The 23543-nt window shown below is 36.9% G+C and overlaps 4 protein-coding genes and 2 long non-coding RNA genes across 9 annotated transcripts in view; 4 read left to right on the forward strand and 2 right to left on the reverse strand.

Annotated features, from left to right (window-relative positions):
• Positions 1-2332, forward strand: part of LOC126381587 (disintegrin and metalloproteinase domain-containing protein 10-like) — a 57989-nt gene extending 55657 nt beyond the window's left edge. The window contains exons 15-17 of the mRNA XM_050031049.1: positions 135-280; positions 846-1020; positions 1432-2332. Of these exons, the coding sequence (XP_049887006.1) occupies positions 135-280; positions 846-940 (241 nt within the window). The 3' untranslated portion in view covers positions 941-1020; positions 1432-2332. The remainder of the gene's footprint in view (positions 1-134; positions 281-845; positions 1021-1431) is intronic.
• Positions 2333-3777: 1445 nt separating this feature from the next.
• LOC126381585 (membrane-associated protein Hem-like) lies at positions 3778-8948 on the reverse strand. Of its 2 annotated transcripts, none has more exons than XM_050031048.1 (2): positions 8768-8948; positions 3778-8439 (listed from the first exon to the last, which is right to left on the reverse strand). In XM_050031048.1, exon 2 carries the CDS (start codon positions 8435-8437, stop codon positions 5060-5062), a length of 3378 nt encoding a protein of 1125 aa, XP_049887005.1. In that variant the 5' UTR covers positions 8438-8439; positions 8768-8948; the 3' UTR covers positions 3778-5059. The 2 variants fall into 2 exon arrangements, with proteins under 2 accessions (XP_049887005.1, XP_049887004.1); XM_050031047.1 differs by having other exon boundaries at positions 3778-8442.
• Positions 8949-9207: 259 nt separating this feature from the next.
• Positions 9208-12251, forward strand: LOC126381588 (3-hydroxyisobutyryl-CoA hydrolase, mitochondrial-like). Of its 2 annotated transcripts, none has more exons than XM_050031050.1 (5): positions 9208-9462; positions 9720-10260; positions 10354-10628; positions 10892-11033; positions 11418-12251. In XM_050031050.1, the coding sequence occupies exons 2-5, from the start codon at positions 9720-9722 to the stop codon at positions 11561-11563; spliced, it is 1104 nt and encodes a 367-aa protein (XP_049887007.1). In that variant the 5' UTR covers positions 9208-9462; the 3' UTR covers positions 11564-12251. The 2 variants fall into 2 exon arrangements, with proteins under 2 accessions (XP_049887007.1, XP_049887008.1); XM_050031051.1 differs by lacking the exon at positions 9208-9462 and adding an exon at positions 9507-9531.
• Positions 12252-13521: 1270 nt separating this feature from the next.
• LOC126381598 (zinc finger protein 33B-like) lies at positions 13522-20004 on the forward strand. 2 transcript variants are annotated; one of them, XM_050031061.1, is made up of 8 exons: positions 13522-13934; positions 14033-14305; positions 14640-14816; positions 15334-15543; positions 15837-15970; positions 16964-17142; positions 18250-18423; positions 19453-20004. In XM_050031061.1, exons 1-8 carry the CDS (start codon positions 13770-13772, stop codon positions 19620-19622), a joined length of 1482 nt encoding a protein of 493 aa, XP_049887018.1. In that variant the 5' UTR covers positions 13522-13769; the 3' UTR covers positions 19623-20004. The 2 variants fall into 2 exon arrangements, with proteins under 2 accessions (XP_049887018.1, XP_049887019.1); XM_050031062.1 differs by having other exon boundaries at positions 18250-18402.
• Positions 20005-20312: 308 nt separating this feature from the next.
• Positions 20313-21480, forward strand: LOC126381599 (uncharacterized). The gene is made up of 3 exons (XR_007568885.1): positions 20313-20592; positions 20725-20904; positions 21411-21480. It is a non-coding gene; the product is annotated as an uncharacterized LOC126381599 (long non-coding RNA).
• A 455-nt stretch (positions 21481-21935) lies between these two features.
• On the reverse strand, positions 21936-23054 carry LOC126381582 (uncharacterized). The gene is made up of 3 exons (XR_007568882.1): positions 22796-23054; positions 22468-22688; positions 21936-22390 (listed from the first exon to the last, which is right to left on the reverse strand). It is a non-coding gene; the product is annotated as an uncharacterized LOC126381582 (long non-coding RNA).
• Positions 23055-23543: the final 489 nt, after the last annotated feature.

Below are 23543 nucleotides of genomic sequence, written 5' to 3' on the forward strand. Positions count from 1 at the left end.
GTACTCATTTCCTATTATGTTATAAATATGTGCAATAAAGAATTATGGATTAATAGATGACGCAACAAAACGTCTATTTTGAGCCCCTAGAACGCTTCCGTGTATATTTCCACTGACCGCTGCTGTGCCCGCAGGCGGCTGTCGGAGACGCTCCGGCGGCCCATGAACACGCTGCGGCGCATGCGCGCGCCGCACGCCGCCGCGCCGCGCCCCGGCCACCGGCGCGCGCGCCACCACAAGGGCTACGCGCCGCCGCTGGCCTACGCCGCCCGCGAGCCCGGTACGTAGCCGCTAGGTATAGCCGGTAGGCTCTGTCCTATTGTAATAGGCTGCTTGACAACCTAGTCAAATGGGTTACTTTTTACGAAACGTCAAATCGAAAAATCTTTCGAGTTTGTTTTGGAGTTTGTATGGAAATACTGTCCTGTGACGTCATCAATAAAAGCGGTCAAACGTCGTACTCATTGTTATTTAATTCATAAATAAAATTCGAAAATAAATCGAAAAGTAAAATGAGATTGATTTTTTATCATCTTAGACTGGCTTCTATTTCTAGATTAGCGTTTTATAATTTATCTTTGACCCAGTCAAAACCCTATTGAGTATACTTTAACCTTAGACCTAACATCTCTTTAACATTCCCTGTTAATTAGGAAGATGCTAATATACATATCGTCACTGGTAAGGTAACATTAAGTAAGCGCCAAAAGGCTATTTCGAGACAATTTTGACGATGGAAAAATACATTGCTTTTTTTTCTTCATTTTCCATATGTAACTTTATTTTGCCGCTCATATAAAGTTGCCTTTCTAGTTGTGATATTTATGATGTGGTTGTGACTGCAGCGTCGGCGCCGCCGGGCCCCAGCTCGCGGCGCGCCGAGCCGTACGCCAACGCGTACCCGCAGTCGTACGAGCTGCGGCCCGCGCAGAAGGTCTGACAGTACGACTACGGCGGCGCGGCCGAGCCGGCGCAGCTGGAGCTCGTGGCGCTGGCCCCCGGCGTGCCCCTGCTGCTCGGGTGCGTGCACTGCTATACCTCCATGTACATAACGTACATGTCCGACTGGACACGTACCGCAGTCAACCGGTAGGCGTATGGAGCGCCATGCTGCTCCATTACGGGTAGATGGAGTTTCATATGCAGCAAAAATATTATGTAAAACTCGTACCTTCTTGCAATTGCAGAATAACTATTTATTGTGTTCAGCAACAAAATGTAATGAAGTAGTAATTCTACAATCACCCGCAGAACAGAGAGGTAAAAAATGCCACATTGAAACAATTAATCTAATAAGTTCAAAAGCAAATATTGTTTTTTTTTATATTAATCGCTCGTATGTGACCTTTTTTAAACCCCAGAACACTTTATCTTGCTTGACTTTCCCTTTTATAATGAGCATGGATTAACTTTATATTTTTGTACATACAGGTACGTGTACCGTGCGCCGCTAGCCGGGAACACGTCGGCGAACGGCGCGGGGCCCACGGGGTCCCCGGCGGGGGCCCCTGCGGGGGCCGCGGCCGTGGACCCCGCGGGGGCCAAGGTGACGGTGGGCTCGCAGACCACCATCACCCTGCACTCGCCCGACGCGCTCACCGTCACGCACCCGCAGCGACACCCGCACGCGCACATCTAGGGGACGACACCACACACGCGCAACTACGATTGACCGCCTGCTACGAACGACTAGATAGAGCGACAAGGACCTTTTGACGCTTCGCCATAATTGAAACTAACGCCTATCCTATGAAAACGTCATTTTTGACAGTGTTATAAATTGAGAATGTATGGAGATGGTGCACACTAGCGCCCTCTTGTCAAAGTCATCCAGTACCACGATATCCTTGTCGTACTATACACGGAATGTATATTTTTCTAGTTTTTACCTACTCGATGAATTGCGACCTTAAAACTTATGTACATAACGTCTCGTGTATCTTGAGACGCTCAACGCTCTTAGTACCTATTGTTGTGTTACACCTGACGTAACGTCTATAGCATTTCAGTCAACTCAACTATATGAGATATTCTGATCCATTTTGTGATTATGAAAATATCGGTATCATTATAATTGTATTCGCTAGACTCGGGTTAGACTAGTAAAAAGAGAACGAATATGGCTTTATAAAAATGCTCGATGTTGTACGCTTGAACTACTGGTAAATAATATAATATATTTTCAACAAACAGCACTGCCCTGCTCGTGCGATGTTATGTACGGAATTATGCGAGCCGCCCCAATTGTGTAAGCAATAAACTGATATTATTTTTATGTAAATATGTTAAGTATAGAAATATAACAAAATAGCCCGAGTCGTTGTTGTGTATATGACTTGTTGTTAAATATGATTGTTCGTTTTGATCTTGTGGCTGAATGGGTGCTTTCTACTGTTCTCTTTTTACTAAGTTTATAAATTAATTAAAGAATCGATTGTTCGACAAGTTCCAAGCAGATCATGCCAAGCGAACATAGATACATAGCCAGACTTTTTTACTTTTAGTGAGAAACTAGCTGTATATACACTGGTGTTCTGTAACAATGGTGGTCAATCGCAGCATGAAGTGTAAGCGTACCTCGATACTGTAGTCAGTAGTATTGTATCCATGATAATACTGCCGCTGACGACGCGTCCTGCCGCGTTCTCGTGATAATTAAAACATAAAAAACAAACGCGCGCGACCGCATCCCTGTAAGCCAACAACCCAATGCAAAGAAAGGAATGAACCGAAACCATGCCCTATTGCTTTAGTTCCGCAGATTCGATATAGACAGATAATTCCTTTCTAATTCATAAGGGAAACTAAATTATTTGCTCAATAAAATAAAAAATGTTCATTTGTATACTAAATTATTCGGAGCTCAATATTCGAACTGCATTGAGAAGATTTTCTAAGAAATAAGTTATTATTTTTATACATGAAATGTGGATATTATGAAAAGGCATGTCTTTCTACCAGTGGTTCTTTTGAATTGTATTATAACGCAGTTGTAAGTCGCGCTCTGACATCACATTTATGTATATTTTTGTATATAAATGGAGAGGTATACAAAGGTTACGATGTAAAAATATCATACAAGTATAAACGGATCATTCATACCAACCAATACTAGAGTAACATATTAATGCATTGTTTTACTGGAATCTCCGTAATTGTAATTTTATATACAGTTATTTTAACGTATTTAATGTTAACGTAAGCAGAATGTTGAGGTGCCATTATACCATTTTGTATTCCTTTTCTAATTCCTTCTTTGTATATTCGATAATCTCAATACTCTTTGTATATTATGTATGATCAGTGAAGTGTGGGCTCAAATATTTTCAAAATTTGCATTTAGTCTTCCTATGGCAGATAAGTGTACTTTTAACTTCATTTTATTTATAATTGTATCTTAAGTAGAATATGAAAATTAACAGTATTGCCAAATGATCAAAATATAATTAGACTGAAACTTGATACTTGCTACGATAAAGTCTAGGAGGCAGTCGGTTACGTGTATAACTGTATGCATATATTTGTTGTATTGTAAATGGCTCAAACTATTTTTATAATTTGACTTATAGTTTCCTGGCGAACGTAAAGTTGCATATCACAAGTAAACTCCTTATTCTAGCGTTATGGAACTGTTGTGTTGTATGATTCAGTTAATTGATCTCTTGATAGATAATGAGATTTTTATTATCAATCTACGTAGAGTTACTTTTCGTCGTGCAAGCCAAAGAGCATGATGTATTTTTATGATTTCTATACATTTAATATTAAGAATCGGTCTTATAAGTATACCATATTAATGCCATTTTATTAGTGATTGTCGAAACAATACAATCGTTCTCGTAATTGTACTATAATATTGTATATTTGTATGTAAACCGAGGGTACTGTTTCCGGAGTAGAGTGACTTGACCAATCGTGTAACTGATGGATAGCATTACCTCCATCACTGTAGTACTCAATGGCATTATTTCTCCTAAGTGTAAGCTAGATTACCGTAATAGATTATTTAAATGACAATGTGAATATTTTTAATTAAACAAAATGAATGTTACAACATGTGATTTCAAAATAAAGAAAAAATAAATAAATTTTACATGGAATTAAGACATTTCATTTTTGTATCCTATTGATTCGTGAAGCGGTGACCAGAGAAACAGTCAATGTGTTTATTATTTTATTTGTGTTGAATATTATACAAGGTACAAAAGTATCTTATAATTACGTTAACTTTAGTAATAATTGAGATAATGAAGGATATTGACAATACATATTGGCTGTAAATATGTAAAATAATATGTCGAATGATACATAATATTGTCCTGTCCTTTACGTTGATAAATCTGCGCTATAATCTTAAAAAACGAATTAATAATACTTATGCTTACTTTATAACATTGTGAACTATTTATAGGCATAATTTTAATATTCAATGACAACTGCGGCTAACCAATTTAGCTATTGAAACCTAGAAGCATGTATAATCTCAGCAGGGCAATTATACAACTAATTACCAAAATACTTTTTTCGTAATTATAAAGAATCAATTCCACGTTAAGAAAGAGTACAGAGAAATTTAATACTATTTTCGGACCTAAATTACCGCTACTTGGCTTTAAGTTAAAAATTATGATAAAATGAAGCAGATGCGTAGCAATAAATATGCATCACCAGGCGGTTGATGTTATGTAGTTTTATATAATTTCAATAACTTAAACTTAAATAAAAACTCTTATCATTTGCTAACAAACTTACATATTTAGACTAAATAGAAATTATCTGGACACAATTACATAAGGAATTATTGACAAAGAATGGAATAGTTTTACCAGTCTTATTAAGCCTGATTTTATGTGGAATATTGCAATATGTTTACCTTCTGTGCCTAAAATGCAATTCAATTACAAAAAAATGCATTATGCAAAAAAGTGCATTTCAATTACAAGCATACAAAGTCTTAATAAATATTGGAATTTGACAATAAGAATACATTTAGATTCTGATCATTCATTAATATGTTTAAATCATGGTTGTTTTCTATTATCAATCCCCTACAAAATAATTATGAATGCAATAGCAATTGTTCCTGTTTATACACTTCATGGTAAGCATTACGTATCAAAACGTAAGGGAAACAGGATTCCAGTAAATCCATTGTGAGGAATGGTGATTCTTGAACAATCAAATCCAACAGCAAATAAACAGATTCCCGATTTTTTATTGCTTCTTTATCAGTCTCCTGGCCAAGACGCAGTAAGGAAGACGACGCCAGGGCGAGGAACTCCTTCATCCGATCTTCGATGTCTCCTTGTCCACAAATTGTAAATAAAGCGCCAAAAATATGATTAATGGCGGGCGCCATGCAATGGATATTGTTCGCGTGTCCTTCCAGGGAGGGCCTGTAGAAAGAGCCCTCACTGCGGGCGAGTCTGGGTAGTGACACTGCGACGAAAACCATCAACAAACAGACAATAAGATGTTCTTCTTCCTCAAGTTCTGCTTTGTGTTGTCGTAAAGATGACGCGAGTGTAGGGTCTACCTTACAAGATAAACCTGCAGCTGAACACATCTCCGATATTACGCGCATTGGATCTCCGCTGGGCAACTGCTGCTGGAAGTCTTTGATCGAACTTATTAAAAACGGGATCCGTCGCTCTAAGACGTCCAACAACGATTCTTGTGCAATTTGACGGAAGCTTAAAATGACGCCGATGATAGTCATCCTTTGCAACACATTGTCCACATGTTGTAACCTTTTGAACTGTTCTCTCATTATATCTGGTTTGTCAAAATTTGTCCTTAACATCTGAAGAACTTCCTTATTTTGTACTACCAGCTTTTTTAGTTCCTGCACTTGACTAGCAATATGCCACATCAATGTTTCGCTTAGCAGTTTCATGCCATATGGTCCAATTAATTCAGCCAAGGCTCTGAGTTCATTTATATCAGAGTACTCTTCAGCATTGAATGGGATTGCGCCTTCAGCTGTAAGGCTGACAAATGCTTTTTGGTTCATAGAGAAGCAAATACTTCCTGCACTTACTCTTCTCAGTAGAATTTCAGAATACCACTGAGTGTACAGGGATGCAATGGTTTTTTCACCATGGCTGTCCATATTTTGGGTTTGTTGTAGAAGACAATTATTAAAAACTCTTGTAATATCAATGTGTACATAGTTTTCAACTGTTTGTAGTACGTTCATATATGCCCTGACACTAATCAGCAGTTCTGAAGGTTTTGCTATTTCACTTGTATCCTGGTTAAACATGACCATTCCAACCAAGGCCTTAGAAAATCTAGTCTCTAAGTGTTGGTGTAAATACTCCCGAGGAGCAAAAGTATATTCCCAGACATTTACTGTTGTGCAGTAATTGATAGCAGAGCACAATTCTGTCAGGGCCATGTGTAGTTTGTCCATCGTTGTTAATTCCTCTCTGGTTTTGCGATAACTCTCTGCTCCAGGTTTAACAATTTCAATTGTGTTCTTCTTATTTTTATCTTTTTTCTTTCTATTCGCCAAATGGGCGATTGTCTGTGCGCAATGTTTAGGCAATAATTTGTCGCTCATTGTGCACTGCTCATCACAAATTGTAGTGATTATATTTTTGGCTTCCTTTGCCATTTCATCCAAAAAGATGTTCACTACAGAAAGACTTCTTTCTCTTATATGATGTCTTTCTTCAGGGCACAGTTCATGGGTGCAGTTTTGGAAATGACTGCAAATTAGTGGGAACGCAATGATATAGCGATTTTGTGCTGGAAACTCTAGACACATGTGAAATTGATTTTCAAATATTTTGCTGTAAAAACAGAAAAGTGATAAATCGGAAGTTTCAACCATTATTTCATCAAGATTATCAACCATTTTAGTGTGGAAAACCATTTTGTCTATAAACTGTGCTAATTCTCTTTGGTCAGCAAGGTTCAATGGAGTCTTAGCAACTGAAGTATATGCTTGGAGTCTAAACCAGTCCAAGCGAAAAGCTCTGAAGTCAAATATCTCATTATCTTCCACTTGCTTCACATTCAAATTAGCAGCTGTATTGCACAAAGAGGATAGAATAATGCTTTCATCTTCTGGACAGACTTGCAAGTTCTGAATCATCAAATTCAAAGCCACTGCATCAAATCCAGATAAGTACTGGACATAATATCTTTGCATGACTTGACTGTACTTGCGAACCAGGGCTCTTAGCTCTTCCATATGGAACAGCAGTTCTGGCAATTGTCGATCAACTAAATCTTCTGCTGATTTGCCTTTTACTTTTTGTGGTGGATTGTCATTGTGACGTAATAGCCAAAATACTTCATCTCTGGAATAACAAAGGCCAATAAAAATCAACAAAGCTTTAGGGCCCAATAGACCAGGTTGATCAGTAAGAATGAGGCCCAATTCTTTTAAAGCAGTTCTCAAAAACTTCCTTCTCTCTCTGTGTTTATATCCTGCTTTTTGAACAGCGTGATGGTAACAGTCTTTGACTTCTGAAACTTTTTTACCATAACCTTTAATTCCATCAAAAAAGCTCTGAATGTATGAGTGTATGTAAATAACTTCATCACGAAACAGTGCCAATACCCATCCAGATTCTAATGCACTGACCCACATCTTGTTTGCATGTTCTTGCTGCAGCATCTGGTGACAGATAGCAAAACCAAATATGACCCATCTTTCTAATGCCTCTAGAGACAAAAATTCACAAGACATTGTGTTGGTCTCGGATGGTTTCAGCAACAGAGCTGGGTTGCTGACTAAGCTTAATTTCTGCTCTGACCTCCAATGCTCAGCTGTTAAATTTCTAGCTGGATATACATGCCACAATGAATTTAAAGCACTCAGTAATATTTTTTGGTGTGGCAAAAACTCTTCAGATAGTTTTTTCAAAGGGACATCATATTCTACAATCATTTGCCCCAGTCTTGGGAAGCTGGGATCAATTTGATTGTGAACCATTTCATGTGCAGCATTAAACAGCCCCAAGACTGCTTTTCGGTCTTCCACACGGGAAAGTAAAATCATTAAGGACACATATGTTGTAACCAAATCCAGATAATTCTTTGTCAATTCAAAGTTCAACGTCAAATCCAACGACACCTGACAGGCATCCATGATGTTCAGTAGTTCACATACATTATCCTTGAAATCAAGTAGATCTACAAAAGTGTAGTAATACAGTGAAAGTGATTTTATTATTTCATTCCTTATGTTTGTGATTGCTTGAAGTCCCTTGACATCAATGTTGGGGAATCTTCTGACAATATGTTTTATAGAAGATTCTAAAGTCTTATCAGAGAGGAATGCTGGCTTTGATTTAGCATCACCACAGGCTTTCTTGATATTATAGATTCTTGTTAGCATTCCTATGCCTCTGTCATTCAAGATGATAAGCTTCTCAGCCAGCTTCTGCTGGCTGATGTGGACAGATCTGGACATGGTAGACATTGCTTCTGAAACAAAGAAAATTGTGATGTGGTTGCTTATAAAATAGTGTAGTACTTACAATGTAATGATGATACATGCCTATTTGTAACCCCACACGTAAGCGAGGAATAAACACTTCCGTTTGACTTTAGTATGGATAGGGTACATCCCATTACCACTAAGTATATAGGTACCAAAGTAGAATACATGCAGTGCCATTGTTAAAACTGGTACTAGTTATCCTAGCTCATTAAAGCATAAAATAAACATTGTAATAGGGTCTAAACAACATGTGATAACAAAATTACTTTTATTATCGGTAAATATTTAGCGAATGCGTCTGAATCATACCTGTGACTAATCAATCCAGTTACAAACTTAATGCTCGAATTTCATTTTTCACCATTCAGTTACTCGATATTCACCAGTTTTTATGTACTAAAGTTCATATTTCATTGTATTGCAGAAAAAAATATGAAATGGGAGTGCCAAGCGATTGAGCTACGCGACCTCCATTGATGTGACAGTTGAAATTCAGTGTTGCTCACGTAAATTAATTAACTTCTTTTTAACCAGCTTAAAACAAAAAAGTATAGTAAATAATAAGCTTTGTTAGCTTACAAAAAAATATTATATCATCGGTCGGTGTCATTGTCATACGATTCAATATTCAAATGAGGGATCAGCAGATTTTTCTCTCCGAACTTTGATTCATCTTTCATTATTGGGAATTTTGACAAATTAGTTATGGTCATATCATACATAATTATTTAAGAAAACTAATGTCAAAGTTGACAAACAAAACCGCCCATGTTGCCATGCCGATGAGATATTTTTTGAACTCGTTTATCTTGTTTTTCTAGATAATTTCAGGCTGGAAGAAGCCGCTGCGTCCGTTTACACAAATGATTTAGTAAAATACATCTAATGAAATTAGTTTTTTATACAAAGTAGTCTCTGTACTAAAAGCATTATTGTGTTTTAATATTTCTATTCTTAAGTTGTTCTTCCAATACGGTAAAAAAATCGGAGTTCAATAGTTCAAAGTAAGTAATTATGTAATTTATTTACCTGTTATATGTTTGTTAGTTCATTAGCGGAGGTGATCGACTCAGGTACCTACACTTTTTAGTTGTAGCTGTAATTTTAAATCACTATTCAGTCATCACGTTTATCATTAGATTTATACGAAAAGTAGTAATTTCACATGGGCCCACATGTTCTTCTACTTACCTCGATAGTGATTACGAGCGTGAATGTATATAAATAATATTATTTGGTATTTTAATTATTTTTTTTCCAGATGTTTAAAGTAGGATTTAACCTAACCAGAAACGCTTCATTATCAATAAAACGGATGATGTCGTCTCAAGAACCTGATGTCATATTTGAAACTCTGAATAATGCTGGAGTGGTGGTTTTAAACCGGCCTAAAGCATTAAATTCTTTAAACACATCCATGGTGTCAAAATTGCTACCACAATTACAAGAATGGGAGAAGAACAAAACATTGGTCATTATAAAGGGTGCAGGAGATAAAGCATTTTGTGCTGGAGGGGATGTAAAGGTAGCTATAGATAAAGTTGAAGGGCCTAAATTCTTTTACACAGAATATAATGTAAACTACCTAATAGGCAAATACAAGATCCCATATGTAGCAGTAATCAATGGGATTACTATGGGAGGTGGAATGGGTCTGTCAGTCCATGGAAGGTACCGAGTAGCTACTGAGAAGACAATGATAGCAATGCCCGAGACTAAGATTGGTTTGTTCCCAGATGTTGGAGGTTCTTACTTCCTTCCTAGATTGCAAGTCAACATCGGATTATATCTTGGTTTAACAGGTAATTCATACATAGTATAACATAATATATATTACGTTATCTGAACGTTATGTTATCTGAACTTAATTTCAATGTTAATGTTTATCTTTACAGGTGACAGATTGAAAGGCAAAGATGTAGTTAAAGCCGGTATAGCAACTCACTTTGTTTCAAGTAAACGCCTGTATGAATTAGAGCAACTTCTGTCTCGTTGTCAGAACGAGAATGAGGTTAATTCTCTGCTGAATAAATTCAATGAACCTGCTGAAGAGATATCACTGGCAGCCAACATCAAACATATCAACTACTGCTTTGCAGCATCAACTATTGAAGAAATCATTGAAAGACTGGAGAAAGTTAATAATGATTGGTCTCAGAAAACACTTCAGGTTAGTATACTTGACTGAATGAACAAAGCAAGGTCTTTGCTGTAACAAAAAATATTTTAGGTGGGTATATGTGGGAAAATAATCTTAATTAAAAAAACAGGAATGGATCACTACACTCAATTCAATTTCATTATGTAAATTATTCAAATAGCACTTCATACATTTACAATGGTCATTAGCATTTTCATTAGGTATCAAGTATTTTTGCATAGAAGGTGCAAAGTATATTTTGCTATTAACATAAGTGTGTATTTGTATTTCAGACTTTAAGTCAGATGTGCCCTGGATCTCTGAAGATTACACTGCGAGCACTACAGCGAGGAGCACAGTTGGACCTGGGCCAGTGTCTTCAGATGGAATACCGTGTGGCATGCCGGTCTACTGAAAATCATGACTTCCCTGAAGGTATCAAAGTCAAATTTTGAGTACATATACCAAGTAAAATAATAAATAATTTTCTTTAACTTCTTAAGTTGAGATTGCCAGCCAGACACAATAGCTAAACAATGGGATTTGGATTTTAAAAGTACATTCGGTCTTACGAACTTTAGTCCCAAAGTCCTCCACCCTGGACCAGATTGTAACTTACCATCGGGTGAGATTGTGGTCAGACGTGTGCCTATTTTATATTTAAAAAATCCAAACCTGGTTATTTAACTATTGTCTGGATAACTGGGCTGCAATTGATTTATAAATTGCCCTTTTTATTTTATTCTTTTATATGGATTTATGTGTACTTTAGACAAATGTCAACAGCTATTTGTATGAGTTATTATCTTGTATCTTCAGGTGTACGTGCCCTACTGATAGACAAAGACAATAACCCCAAGTGGAATCCTAAGACCCTGGCAGAGGTGACCGACGACTATGTGGAGAGTTTCTTCAAGAAGCTTCCTGCAGATAAGGAACTCAAATTCTTTGATTCCAAGCTCTAAATAAGTGAAACATAAATCATTTTAAAGCAGGGTTTGTTATGAATTTTTAGTATAAAACAAATTTTGCAAATTGTTTACTGCATTTTAACATCATTCCATGTGTTTAATTTGGTAAGAAATAGCTGCTACTAAGTTTTTTATAGTTCAAACAAAACAGGTGCCTTTTTAGATGTTTTTAGAATAGATAACTGTCTTCCCAGTGTCAATGAAGAAGAAAATAATCACAACTTTAAATTTTGTTTCCTTATAGATAGACTTACATTATTTTAAGTGTTTTTATATTATAATGTTAATATTACCTAAGCTATAAACTACATTAATCTTTTTTTACTTCAGTTAAGTACCTACTTTTCCATAAATCTTAATAAGAATGTTCATGCAGACTCATAACTATTGGTTAATAATTGGCTGTGTAAATCAAGTGTCACTATCCTAGTTAAGACTTAATTTTTCATGAAATTTGTTTTTTTATATAGCTTTTGAAAAAGGTGTGCATGAAAAAAAGTGTAATTATATTGCATGTTGAGAATGGTAAAGTTTATTTTAATGTAAACCACATATATGTAAAATTAGATACATTTATAAAAATATACAAGTTTCTATTTATTTGCAGTTCTTGTGATCTTCATCCTATGTCGTGCCATGTATGTTGTATATTTTACACTACGACAATAAAATCTTAAAATTTCTTCGTTTTTAATAACTCTCAAATCTCCCCATTTTTTTTTTTTGTTTTGGTTTTCCCCGAAGGGTAAGGCAAAGGGAACTATGCCCATACAGCCATGTCTTACGTATTTTTTTTTCTTGATGATTAATGAAATGATGAAAGGTGATGAATTATGATGATGAAACCTAAGCCCCCACCCTCGGAGTAGACTCCTACTCCGAACCCCAAACGAATTAACTCAAAAGTCCGCATAAACTTTTGAGCTATGAAGCGGCTTCCCAGCACGAAGCGAAAATAGGCAGATACACTTTGTTCATTGAATACTCCAATATAATAACACTCGCGAATGTCTTCTGACTAACTTAATGCGATCATTAACCACAAAACACCACTTCGTATTAATTATTTAGATTACTCAATGAAGAAAGCAACTGTCCCGTTCCCGTTTCCCGCCGAAAAACCTCAAATCTCCCCAATCTGGGCGCGAAATGACTTGCGTGTGTTTTTTTTTTTTCATTCCGTGATAAGGATTTCCTTGTAGACTATTGAATACAAGTTTCAAAATCACGCTCGTATGTTCAGCGGAGTGGTCAGTCAGTGTCTGTACGTATTGTCATGTCATGGACAAAACAATACGCAGTCACTCATAATGATGTGATAATGATAGTCAGACAAAAGATGGATAAGATTTACCTAATATTGACAACCTATTTTCCATAATTTCGGAAAGGAAATTGTTATTTCTGAGTTCGTAGTTGAAGTCCTAAGATGGATTCACAACTAGGCTGTATGGTGTAAACTTTTTGCCGGTATGAAAAAAAGACAAAAATGATTGATTAAAATGTCATTTTATGTTGGTGTTTGTTTCAGGAAATGTGGCTTTTTGGCGGGAGGCGGGAACGGGACAGTTGCTTTCTTCATTGAATAATCTAAATAATTAATACGAAGTGGTGTTTTGTGGTTAATGATCGCATTAAGTTAGTCGGAAGACATTCGCGAGTGTTATTATATTGGAGTATTCAATAAACAAAGTGTATCTGCCTATTTTCGCTTCGTGTCAGGAAGCCGCTTCATAACTCAAAAGTTTATGCGGACTTTTGAGTTAATTCGTTTGGGGTTCGGAGTAGGAGTCTACTCCGAGGGTGGGGGCTTAGGTTTCATCATCATCACCTTTCATCATTTCATTAATCATCAAGAAAAAAAATACGTCAGACATGGCTGTATGGGCATAGTTCCCTTTGCCTTACCCTTCGGGGAAAACCAAACCAAAAAAAAAAAAAAAATTCAGGAAATGTGTATTTGTTATTGGATTTAACTGCTGAAATTAATTGTTGATAAATACACAAATTAATGTCAATAAATGTGTAAATGCTGGTTTATTCATTTAAATCATAACAAATATGTAATGAATATGTTTTCAGGTTATAAATGTATTGTAAACAAAACACTACAGTTTTAAGTAAAAATATTATAAAATTTTAGCAGTTGGAATATTATTAAGAATTTAGAATAAAAGTAGGTTTATGCAAAAGTTCTAAAATGCGAACTTACACTCGGCGGCGGCCGGAGAATCGAGAAATAGATGGTGCAGAGGGGCTGTGCCGTCTGTGCTTAGAGAAGGCAGAAGACCCGGTACCTCTGTTTGTAGAAGATAAGGATTGCTCTCCACTTGCCCTGCGTATTATGATATGTGTCGGTTTAGAGGTATACATATATTTCAATTCCACTTGAAAAGTAAATGCAATAATAATGATCAGGAGCTTGAAATCGGTTATTGCAACAACATATATATATAATTACAGATGACGAAAGAAGATAATCTGCCAAACATGATATGTGGACCGTGCCAAAAAGAACTTGAGAGATGTTACTCATTCAGGAAAAAATGTGAAGTATCTTATCAGAAATTGAAGTCACATTTATTAGCAGTGAAGGAGAGACATCATGCTGAGGCTGAGAAGATAAAAGAAAAAAAAATACTAAATGTAGTCAAAGATGAGGAGAAACAAAACATAGTGTTCACAGTAAACATGGATGGTAGCATCCAGTTATGTGACAGTAATAATTCTTTAACCGTAGGTATCATGTTTCATTGTAAAAATGTTTGCAGATTCATGTTAAAACATATCTTTATTCAGTAGGTAACATAGTTACACTTTAAATCGTCAATTTTTACATAACAATCTCATCCGCCTAAAACTACTGCAGCTTCTCACAACCTGTATAGCCGGGGAAAAGAAGCTGCAAGAAAAACCTCGGCACAGGGCCCTAGATATTATTATACAATACATTTACAAATGTTATTTGCATTGCTTTTTGTAATTTACAAAGGACTCAAAAATGTTATATTCAACATCAAAGTGCTCGATTTATGTTTAAGTTACTAAAATTATTGTTTTAATATTCCAGGGAGAGCGTCTAGTCACGTTAATGAAGATGGAGCAGTCTGATCTCAGTCAATGTGGTGACACCATAGTTTTAAATGCTCCACTTGACACCAATGAAGTTAATATTCAAGACAGGATAAATGCTGAGAGTACAATACCACCAAATAACAACAATAGTCTACTGCTTCCATTAAATATGGTAACATTATTGTCTTTCTAGCATTTATCTTGAATGTCCTTTTTGAACGAAGTTATTGATTTGACGAAGATATCATTGTTAGGCATGAGTCTGCAGAAGCAACTGGCATCTGGACTAGATACAACCTCATCAACCCTGGTGTTGGGGTTATTACTGAGCCCCTAAAGGCAGACATGGCTCATGTAATGACTACATACTTACATCAGTAAGTAGTAACCGGTACCAACGGCTTAACATGCCTTCTGAAGCATGGATCATCTTACTTTCGGACAATCAGGCAATCAGCCTGTAATGTCCCAACCAAACTAGGGATCACAAAGTGATTTTTGTGATATATCCCCACTGGGATTCGAACCTGGGGCCTCCGGATAGTAAGCTTAACGCTCAACCGCTGGACCACAGAGGTCATCTCTGGTATCTGGACTAGATGATGAGGATGATTATAACATAAACAACCAACATGATATCACTGCTGAATATTGATGATGAACACTTTAAAGTATAAATTTTATTGCAGCCTCAAGCAACACCATTACAACCGGATGCATCAGCTAGTCAGTCAGTATCGGGCACAGATATGGCAAGATTTCTGTCCACCATGCTCGTAGAACTGGGCATCATCAGTAAACACGGGGATAACATTGTGACAGTGGAATCTGGCAATAAAAGTATACAGATTGAGGCGGGCGACGGGAGTCTTATTTCTATTGAATTAATTGAAGAAGACGTAAGATAATAACTTTATATAAATATAAAATGTTGACATTCTTAGCTGTGTCACAACTACAGCCTTATAGATTTACTTTTTTTTATTCTAATTTTTAATGAGGCGTTGAAAACCCTGACTGGTCATGCCAGCCTCATAGGTGCTTTACTAATGGCAATAGCTTTACTTATTAGTAATCTCACGCCTATTTTTCACCATTTGCTTGGATTTATTTCATTAGTCTTTCTCAGGAATTTGGTCTTATACCATAGATATTTAAATGCATAAATAATAACTATAAGTGTTATGTTCAGGAACAAGATACACACGAATTACCTGTGCAGTTTGAAAGCCAATCCAATACCACACTTAACGGAGAGGTGAATAATCTCCTTGATGGGATCCATAAAACAAATGGTGTCACCAAAAAGCTAGCAACCAAGGATGCGTAAGTCAATATTAAACAAAAAAAATATTACTTTGTAGATTAAGTTTGGGTAGAAGGCCAGAGTGAAACCACTGCCCTATTTTTCCCTAAAAAGTAGCATGGAGAATGCTACACCGACAAGAGCGTGGCTCTTAAATTAGTGATGATGAGATTAACCTATTAACATAGAATAAGGAATAATACTACGTATAAAACGGCAACTCTCCGCTCCCCACCAGCGGCTGAGCTAGGTTTACCTCATCCCCCTCGGTCTCACTTTAGTCTTCAATTGTATGGGCGTCAGACGTCACACACACAGATGCGCGTGTACGATAACGTCAATATGTAGAATCTGTGTAAAATGAGGTTTTTAAGGAAGAATGAAACTGTATGAACTTTGTACTTTTTGCAGTCCCTTTGCGATTTGATTGACGATCACCAAATATTGGAAACAATATTTTTTGAATAAATAATGTATGTAATTTTTAGAAATCATACTCACGATGCGTTATTTATTATGGGTAATTAAGAAGTAGGTATGTAAAATAAGTAGTTATCGACATTAGTAAAAATTTCAAGAAACTGAATCAAATATAGCTGCAAGTTGTTTTCGGGTTATTTGTGGCTCTACCCTTTCCATTAGGGATTATGGGCGTGAATATATGTATTTTTTTACGTAATTGCAGTCAGTCGCAAGACCCATCGGATTTAACGTTTTATTATCGGTATGTTAGGATTGAACCACATTTATCCTTTTCTGTTATTCAGAACCGTCATTTGCTAGAGCGGGAGAGAGTACTTACGCACGCGTAAACACGCTATAGCGCGATGTGGTTTGATCCTTAGAAGTAGAGCAACCAATGTCCGAACTTCCTCCACTGTCACCAATTATCTTTCTTGACTGGTGAAGTATGCACTATATCCCCTCCGGTTGATTGAGAGGAGGCCTGTGCCCTGCAGTGAGACGTATTTAAGCTGTTTATGTATGTATGATTGTTTGTATGTGTTGGTCAGGGTCTCGGAGAAGTCCCAGCCGTGGTGCGGCCTGTGCAGCAAGGTGTTCGTGTCCCGCGGCGTGCTGGCGCGGCACGTGCGCGACGTGCACCAGCGCCAGCGGCCGCACGCCTGCCCCATCTGCCACAAGCGGTTCGCGCAGAAGGAGGTGCTCACGCGGCACCAGCTCGTGCATGATGGTAAAGATTACATATCATTATGTTCTTTTTACATTTCCTTGATGCGGCAGCGCTTGTGACGATGTGTTTGAAATTAAATGAATTATTTTATTTCACTCCTAAATCCATATTTCTTAGTAACAACGTGAACTGAAATTATGTTTGAATATAAATAAAAAATTAGGGAGAGATCCTTTCTCGTCAAACCAATGTTAAGCAATCAAAAACACATGCAATTTCTAATTATTCCTTTATTACCTGGTAGCCATGCCAGTTGGTAGAAAATACTACGCTTGGTGAATGATAGATTTCTATGCGTTTTCATGAATTACGGCAACGCTTAAAGAAAATGTAAGGATTAACATAAGCAGCGAATCATATGACATTTTGTCAGCTAATGTCAATTCTTGTGTCCACCCCCATTCCGATTGAGTGTGACAGCAGTGGAGTGACCTGTAATTAGTTACGAAATCAGACTAATTTATTTAAATGCTTCTCTTCCTCGGCTATGCAAATTCCTCGGTTGTGAGAAGCAGTAGTTTTAGGCGGGTGAGACGTTACTTATGTAAAAAATGACGATTTAAAATTCTGTTGCAGTTGCACTGAATAAAGATATTTTTGAATTTGAATGTACATGATGCACGAGTATATTGTAGTACCTGGGGGGTTAAAATGGCCACATCGAAGCAATTCATCTAAGAAAGCAATATTGCTATTTGACATTTGTTTGCATTGCGCACTTACTTTCATATGCGCAAATGTCAAATTGCAATATAGCTTTATTTGATGATTTCTTTGAAGATGATGGGGCAAGTCACAGGGACTTACCTGGAACCTGACAGAGGGCAGCAGTAACTGTCAGTACTATTCAGAGGCGAAGGACAGGAGACCTAGTATGGCTTTTTAATAGACTACTCTGGGCGCCATCCCACTTGCGTCAGACAGAGTACTGCGGGGCGGAAGGTAAGAGGGAAATCACTGCCCTATTTTTCCCTAAAAAAGTAGCATGGAAGATGCTGCACCGACGAGAGTGTGGCTTTTAAATTGATGACGAGATGAATTGCTTGGATGTGGCCATTTGAACCCCCCTGTTGGTGCGTGAAGTGAGTGAAGCCCGTGGTCCCGCAGCGAAGCGGCCGCACCAGTGCCCGCAGTGCCCCAAGAGCTTCACGCAGCGCGGCGCGCTGGCGTCGCACGCGCGGCTGCACCGGCCGGCCGAGGCGCGCGCGCTGGCGCTCTACCAGTGCCCGCACTGCCCTAAAGTCTTCCTTTACGCTTCCGGTAACGCTCAGCAATATCAATGTAAATAAAAAAAAATAAACCGACTTCAAAATCTGTCTATCAAAAAGTAAGTAATAACATTTTATTGAATACAATGGTAGAATCTAAACTCTTAAGTCGGCGTAACCAGCAGTCTTCGTTATTCGCACACCCATCACCACGGAGCATTCGCATGTGGTTATTTTACCTATCACAGTGGGTGGAAAATGCAGTTCGGCCATCTTTTATTTGCGCCGACTTTAGAATTTAAATTCTAATTTCTTACTTTTTAATTAACAGATTTTGAAGTCGGTTTATTTTTTTTTAAATCACTTATTTTAGGTGTAGTAGATAACACTGAAAATATTATAACGTCATTAACCCGATAGAACTTTTGCGAGAACTAACTATAAGCATAATACCTACTTGACAGTTTACCATCTGAGTACGATTTAGACCTGTTATGTTCTAAACTTTCCATGATGCGAAAAAAAATTGCAAAAACTTTCTTTCTGACTCAAATGACTTATTAGCCTAGTTTGGGAACGTCAAATGTTTGTACTTTACTAAATTTTATGACTGTAAAAGGGTAACTTAGCTACTATTTGGTGTAAACTTTAGTTAATGTCTGCTAATTATTTTAAGAAATGTTTATGACAGTAAGTCTTCCTCAAAATAAATAAATAACTTACGTTATCAAAACACTCGTATATACCAAGACTTGTGATATAATATTAATTTAATGTGGTTTGATCCATGTCCGACACACCGTTTTCGAATTGCAAACATATTTTCAATTTCCTTTCAATTAAATTGAAACCATTACCTTATACTATAGAATGACGTCTGAGCCTCCATTAGTAGAATAATATTAGCATTGCGTGTAAATTAACAGGTTTTGAAAATTCTTAAACCTATTTAAGAACAAAACAAGGCGTGGACTTGGAATTAAAGAGTAATAAAGATTGCATTTATCTATCAGGATTCCAATATGACTAGTGCAGTAAGCCTACTGTTCATTCTTAGATAAAATATGCAGTTATAGTAACAAAGTCCATTTTTTCCTATCAGGCGTGAGCCGGCACATGGCGCAGCACATGGGCAAGGTGTTCGAGTGCGGCACCTGCGGCCGCCAGTTCAACGACAAGAGCTCGCTGCACAGGCACTTCAAGCTGACGCGCCACCAGCCGCGACCTGCCGACGCAGAGCCCGCCGCGCCGCCGCCCGGCGCCGGCGAATAATCTACATACAGTTAGGTAGTCTCATACGACCACCTGTAAGGTCTGCACGGTTACGCTATCGCTCGCGGCGCGACATGTACCGCGGGCGCGTGCTACGACTTTTATCTACATACAGCATTCCAGTTAAAACCAGTGTTAATTGTTGTTGTCATTCTTACATGTTATGGAAGCTTAACCGAACGCTCAACAGTCAAAGGATTGTATTACGATACCGCAGCGCAGCGAATCTGTCTTAGTTGAGCGTTCGGTGATCCGATTATTCAGTTCCCTGACTGAACCACAAATGTTTTTAATACTTTGCTGTACTTACCACGTATTTTTCTCTTGGTACACACATGAAACTAGACAATGGCCCCGACTTCAGCAGAACCCAACTAATTTTAAGTTATACCTATCATTTTCTTATCTGTCCAAAAGGAAAAGGACGGATGGTTGACAACGGTTAATTTTAAAATGGATGAGAGAATGCATAATCCAGGGGGCCTACCGGCTAATTCGCCGAACTTCGGCGACTTGAAAACGATTCAGATAAATCGAAGTTCGGCGTTTGGTACCGGGTAATTTCCGATGTTCATTGCAATCTGGATGAAAATCAATCCATAGATAATAATAGACATATTAGAGGGGTGCATGATTGAACGAATGACTTTTGGTCTTGCGTTCCGTTGAGACATTTGGTAAACATTTAATATTTTATATAATTATGAAATTAAAAAATACAGACTAATTTTGTATGTTATTTTTATTAATTGATAATATTTTTAGTTAATCACTTTGTAAAGTCTTACAAATGTTTAAAACAAAAGGAAAATGCAACGACGGATTTTTCTTTTGCAACTGAAGTAATGAAACGCAAAAAAAAAAAGAAAAATGACGTTATGTTATATCAGCTGACATACTTGAATTCGCGCCGAATGCAACAGTTTTATCTTCTCAGAATTTATACAATAACAACAATAACGAAAGAAATGTAAGTAAATTATTAATCTAGTAGTAGTAAGAAACAAGTCAAGAAAGAATAGTCACATAATGAACCTATTCATTGTTCAACAACTTAAATAGTTTGTTGGAAACTTGTAAATGTATCTTTTTGTTTTTCTAGATCACCGATTTACTACCTACTAGATCTAGAGAGTCGGAGGCTAGACATGGAGGAGCGACTTGTTTCAGCAGTTAACAAGCTGGCTGGCTACAGCTGCTGAAGTTAATAGCAAGGCCGCGGATATGCAAACAGAGTTGCTTCGGCTGCTGCTGGAGGAAGCTAGGTGAAGACCAATATAAGGTAATTTACTCAAACTTATTAAAAATTGTATGGAATTGGAGCAAGTAGGAGAAGTTTATAAGGATCACGACACTTAGTGGTCTGTCCTTACTGCCTACCCTGCCAGGGATGTAGCATAAAGATTGTATGTATGTTATATACCCAAATTTACCTCCTTGATCAGCATATTTTACTCCATACTATAGCAAGAATAAAGGCCAAATATAAATATCCTTATACCTTTGTATGTGCTACTTTATTACATTCCAAAATATTTTCTTTACATTGTATTTCATTCCATTAGAGTCGGCTAGTGTTCCTAAACTTTTAATTCATGAAGGACCACTTTACAAAATTTTTGCCTTGCCAGGATCACCCAAATAAATAAAGTAATAACTAAAGGATTATAACTAGTCTATAAAGACTATTACTAATGTACACTATAGACGTCATAAAAACTTTGTCATATTGTGACTGTTTATATTTCGCATGTATTTTATATGAATTAATGGATTTATTTATTACAGGTTAAAGAATAGCAGCATGACGATTCTCAAGAACGAAGACACTAGAGAAACTAAGTTAAAATACTTAAGTAAAAACATATGAATTCAATAAACTTGTATGTAAATATTTAAGCTAAAGTATAAGTACTCCATTTATGTTATTTAAGTGAGTTTGTCTAGGGGTAACATTAAAGTACATTAAAGACAAAGCAACTAGATATCATTTTACCAAGAACTATTTTGAAACAAAAATAATATAGCATCACGCTTCTATTCCCGAAGGGGTAGGCAGAGGTGTATAGTATATGTATACACCCACTCCTTGCCAACTACTATCTAATAAAAAGATTTGTATAGGTGTATTGATGAAGATGTTGGATGCAATTAACTTATATTTCCATATTATAGTAAGAATTGGGAACAATATTATATTTGTAGTATGTTCTAATTGATTACATTTCTTTGATCCACCCGCAGGGCTTTTTTGACTATACTATTACACATTACAAATAGTCTAGTCCAATAAGGCCCCGCAAGTTTGTATTTATACAAAATAAATGGATTTATTTATTACAAGTTAAAGATAGATGGATAAACTACTTTATTAAGCACAATGGACACAAGATTAGAAAAAATGTATCTACTTGAGAGATAAGTTGGTTAATGAGAGGGGTGCAATGAAACAAATTATGTAATAACACAAAATAAATAAATATGCATAATGAAAATAGTTTATTTGATGTCAATAAAGAAAGGTTTGTTTAGATGTTGTATTATTGAATAACAAATCTGCCACTTTTGATTACACCACACTGACTTCATAATTTACATTTCAAGGACCACACAAGTCCACTTAATGAACTTAAACATATTAAAATTAAGGAGATGTTCCTTTTCCCTTCTCAAAGTGCTGTTGTTCCAAATATGGTTATCTTGGCTAGCAGTCTAGCACTAACACTCCCATTGGATGCATCACAAATGCACATATCTCCATCACAAACCTGAAAATTAAAATATTTTTAGCAACTCAATCATAAGAATCAAAACAAATGTAGCTAGTTAAAGGCATGATTCTTACCAACATAACATGCAATGAATGGTAATACTTGCTATTGAAGAAGGCCTCTTCCCACTTGTGAGGTTGGATAATGGCAATGTGTGTGCCATGGATGCATCCAAGTACTCCAAGAAATCCAAATTTGTCATTAAAACCTCTGGAGACTTCTATATGCTCAGTTTTTGTCCGAGGAAACTTGATATATTATCTCACGATTGCAGGCTGATTGAGGGCATTTGTCACTGTAATTATAACATACAGATATTATATTGGATTCATGTAATGTTGTAGTATAACTTTAATTATCAAAATATAAGGTAAAATATAACATAATATAGTAACCACCTACCTTAAAGTCGATTGCACAGTTGTAGAGCATTGGACCTTCAGATATGGTCCTAAGTCATGATACAAAGTCCGAAATGCATCTTTTGATAATCTAAAATTATTAATGTAGCTACTCTCTGAAACAAAACAAAATAGATAAGTATGAAATGATCAAAAATCGCTTCTAGTAAGTTCAGCAACTTTTCCTCTGTAAACATTGAGCCACTTGTCAGAAATAATGTTATAAATAGATGTACCTGTGAGAAGTATATACTGGCTTTTCTCTCAAAGTATCCTGCAATCGATTTGCTCAAGATTCTGAAGACATTTTCTTCCGCAGCAGCCCATAAAACGACTATCTCCATGACACTGTATTTAGGTATTTAAACACGAAAATCCACGCCGATATCAATTTTATATTGATTAAGATGTTCCTAAAATTTGTCGCCCACCGTAAATAGCTCCTAATATTGTTGAAAAACAGTGAAAATAAGAAATTAAAATTGATCACGGTTACTGAAAAGTGCCCGGCTTCAACTGACACTTCCAATGGGAATCGGCTTCAGGCGCCGAACTTCGATTTTTTACGCGGTAGCGATTTAGTGTCAAAAGTACTGAAATCATTCGTTCAATCGGCTTGCCGAACTTCATGTGACGTCACGAATCGGGGATCGCCATCTTGGCTGCTTACGCGGTACGACAGAATCAAATCGATGTTCGATTTGCTCCAATCTGAATCGGCTTCGTCTTAGCCGGTAGCCCCCCAGGCG

The sequence above is a fragment of the Pectinophora gossypiella genome, unplaced genomic scaffold, assembly GCF_024362695.1.
Source record: "Pectinophora gossypiella unplaced genomic scaffold, ilPecGoss1.1 Pgos_65, whole genome shotgun sequence".
Classification (NCBI taxonomy): domain Eukaryota; kingdom Metazoa; phylum Arthropoda; class Insecta; order Lepidoptera; family Gelechiidae; genus Pectinophora; species Pectinophora gossypiella.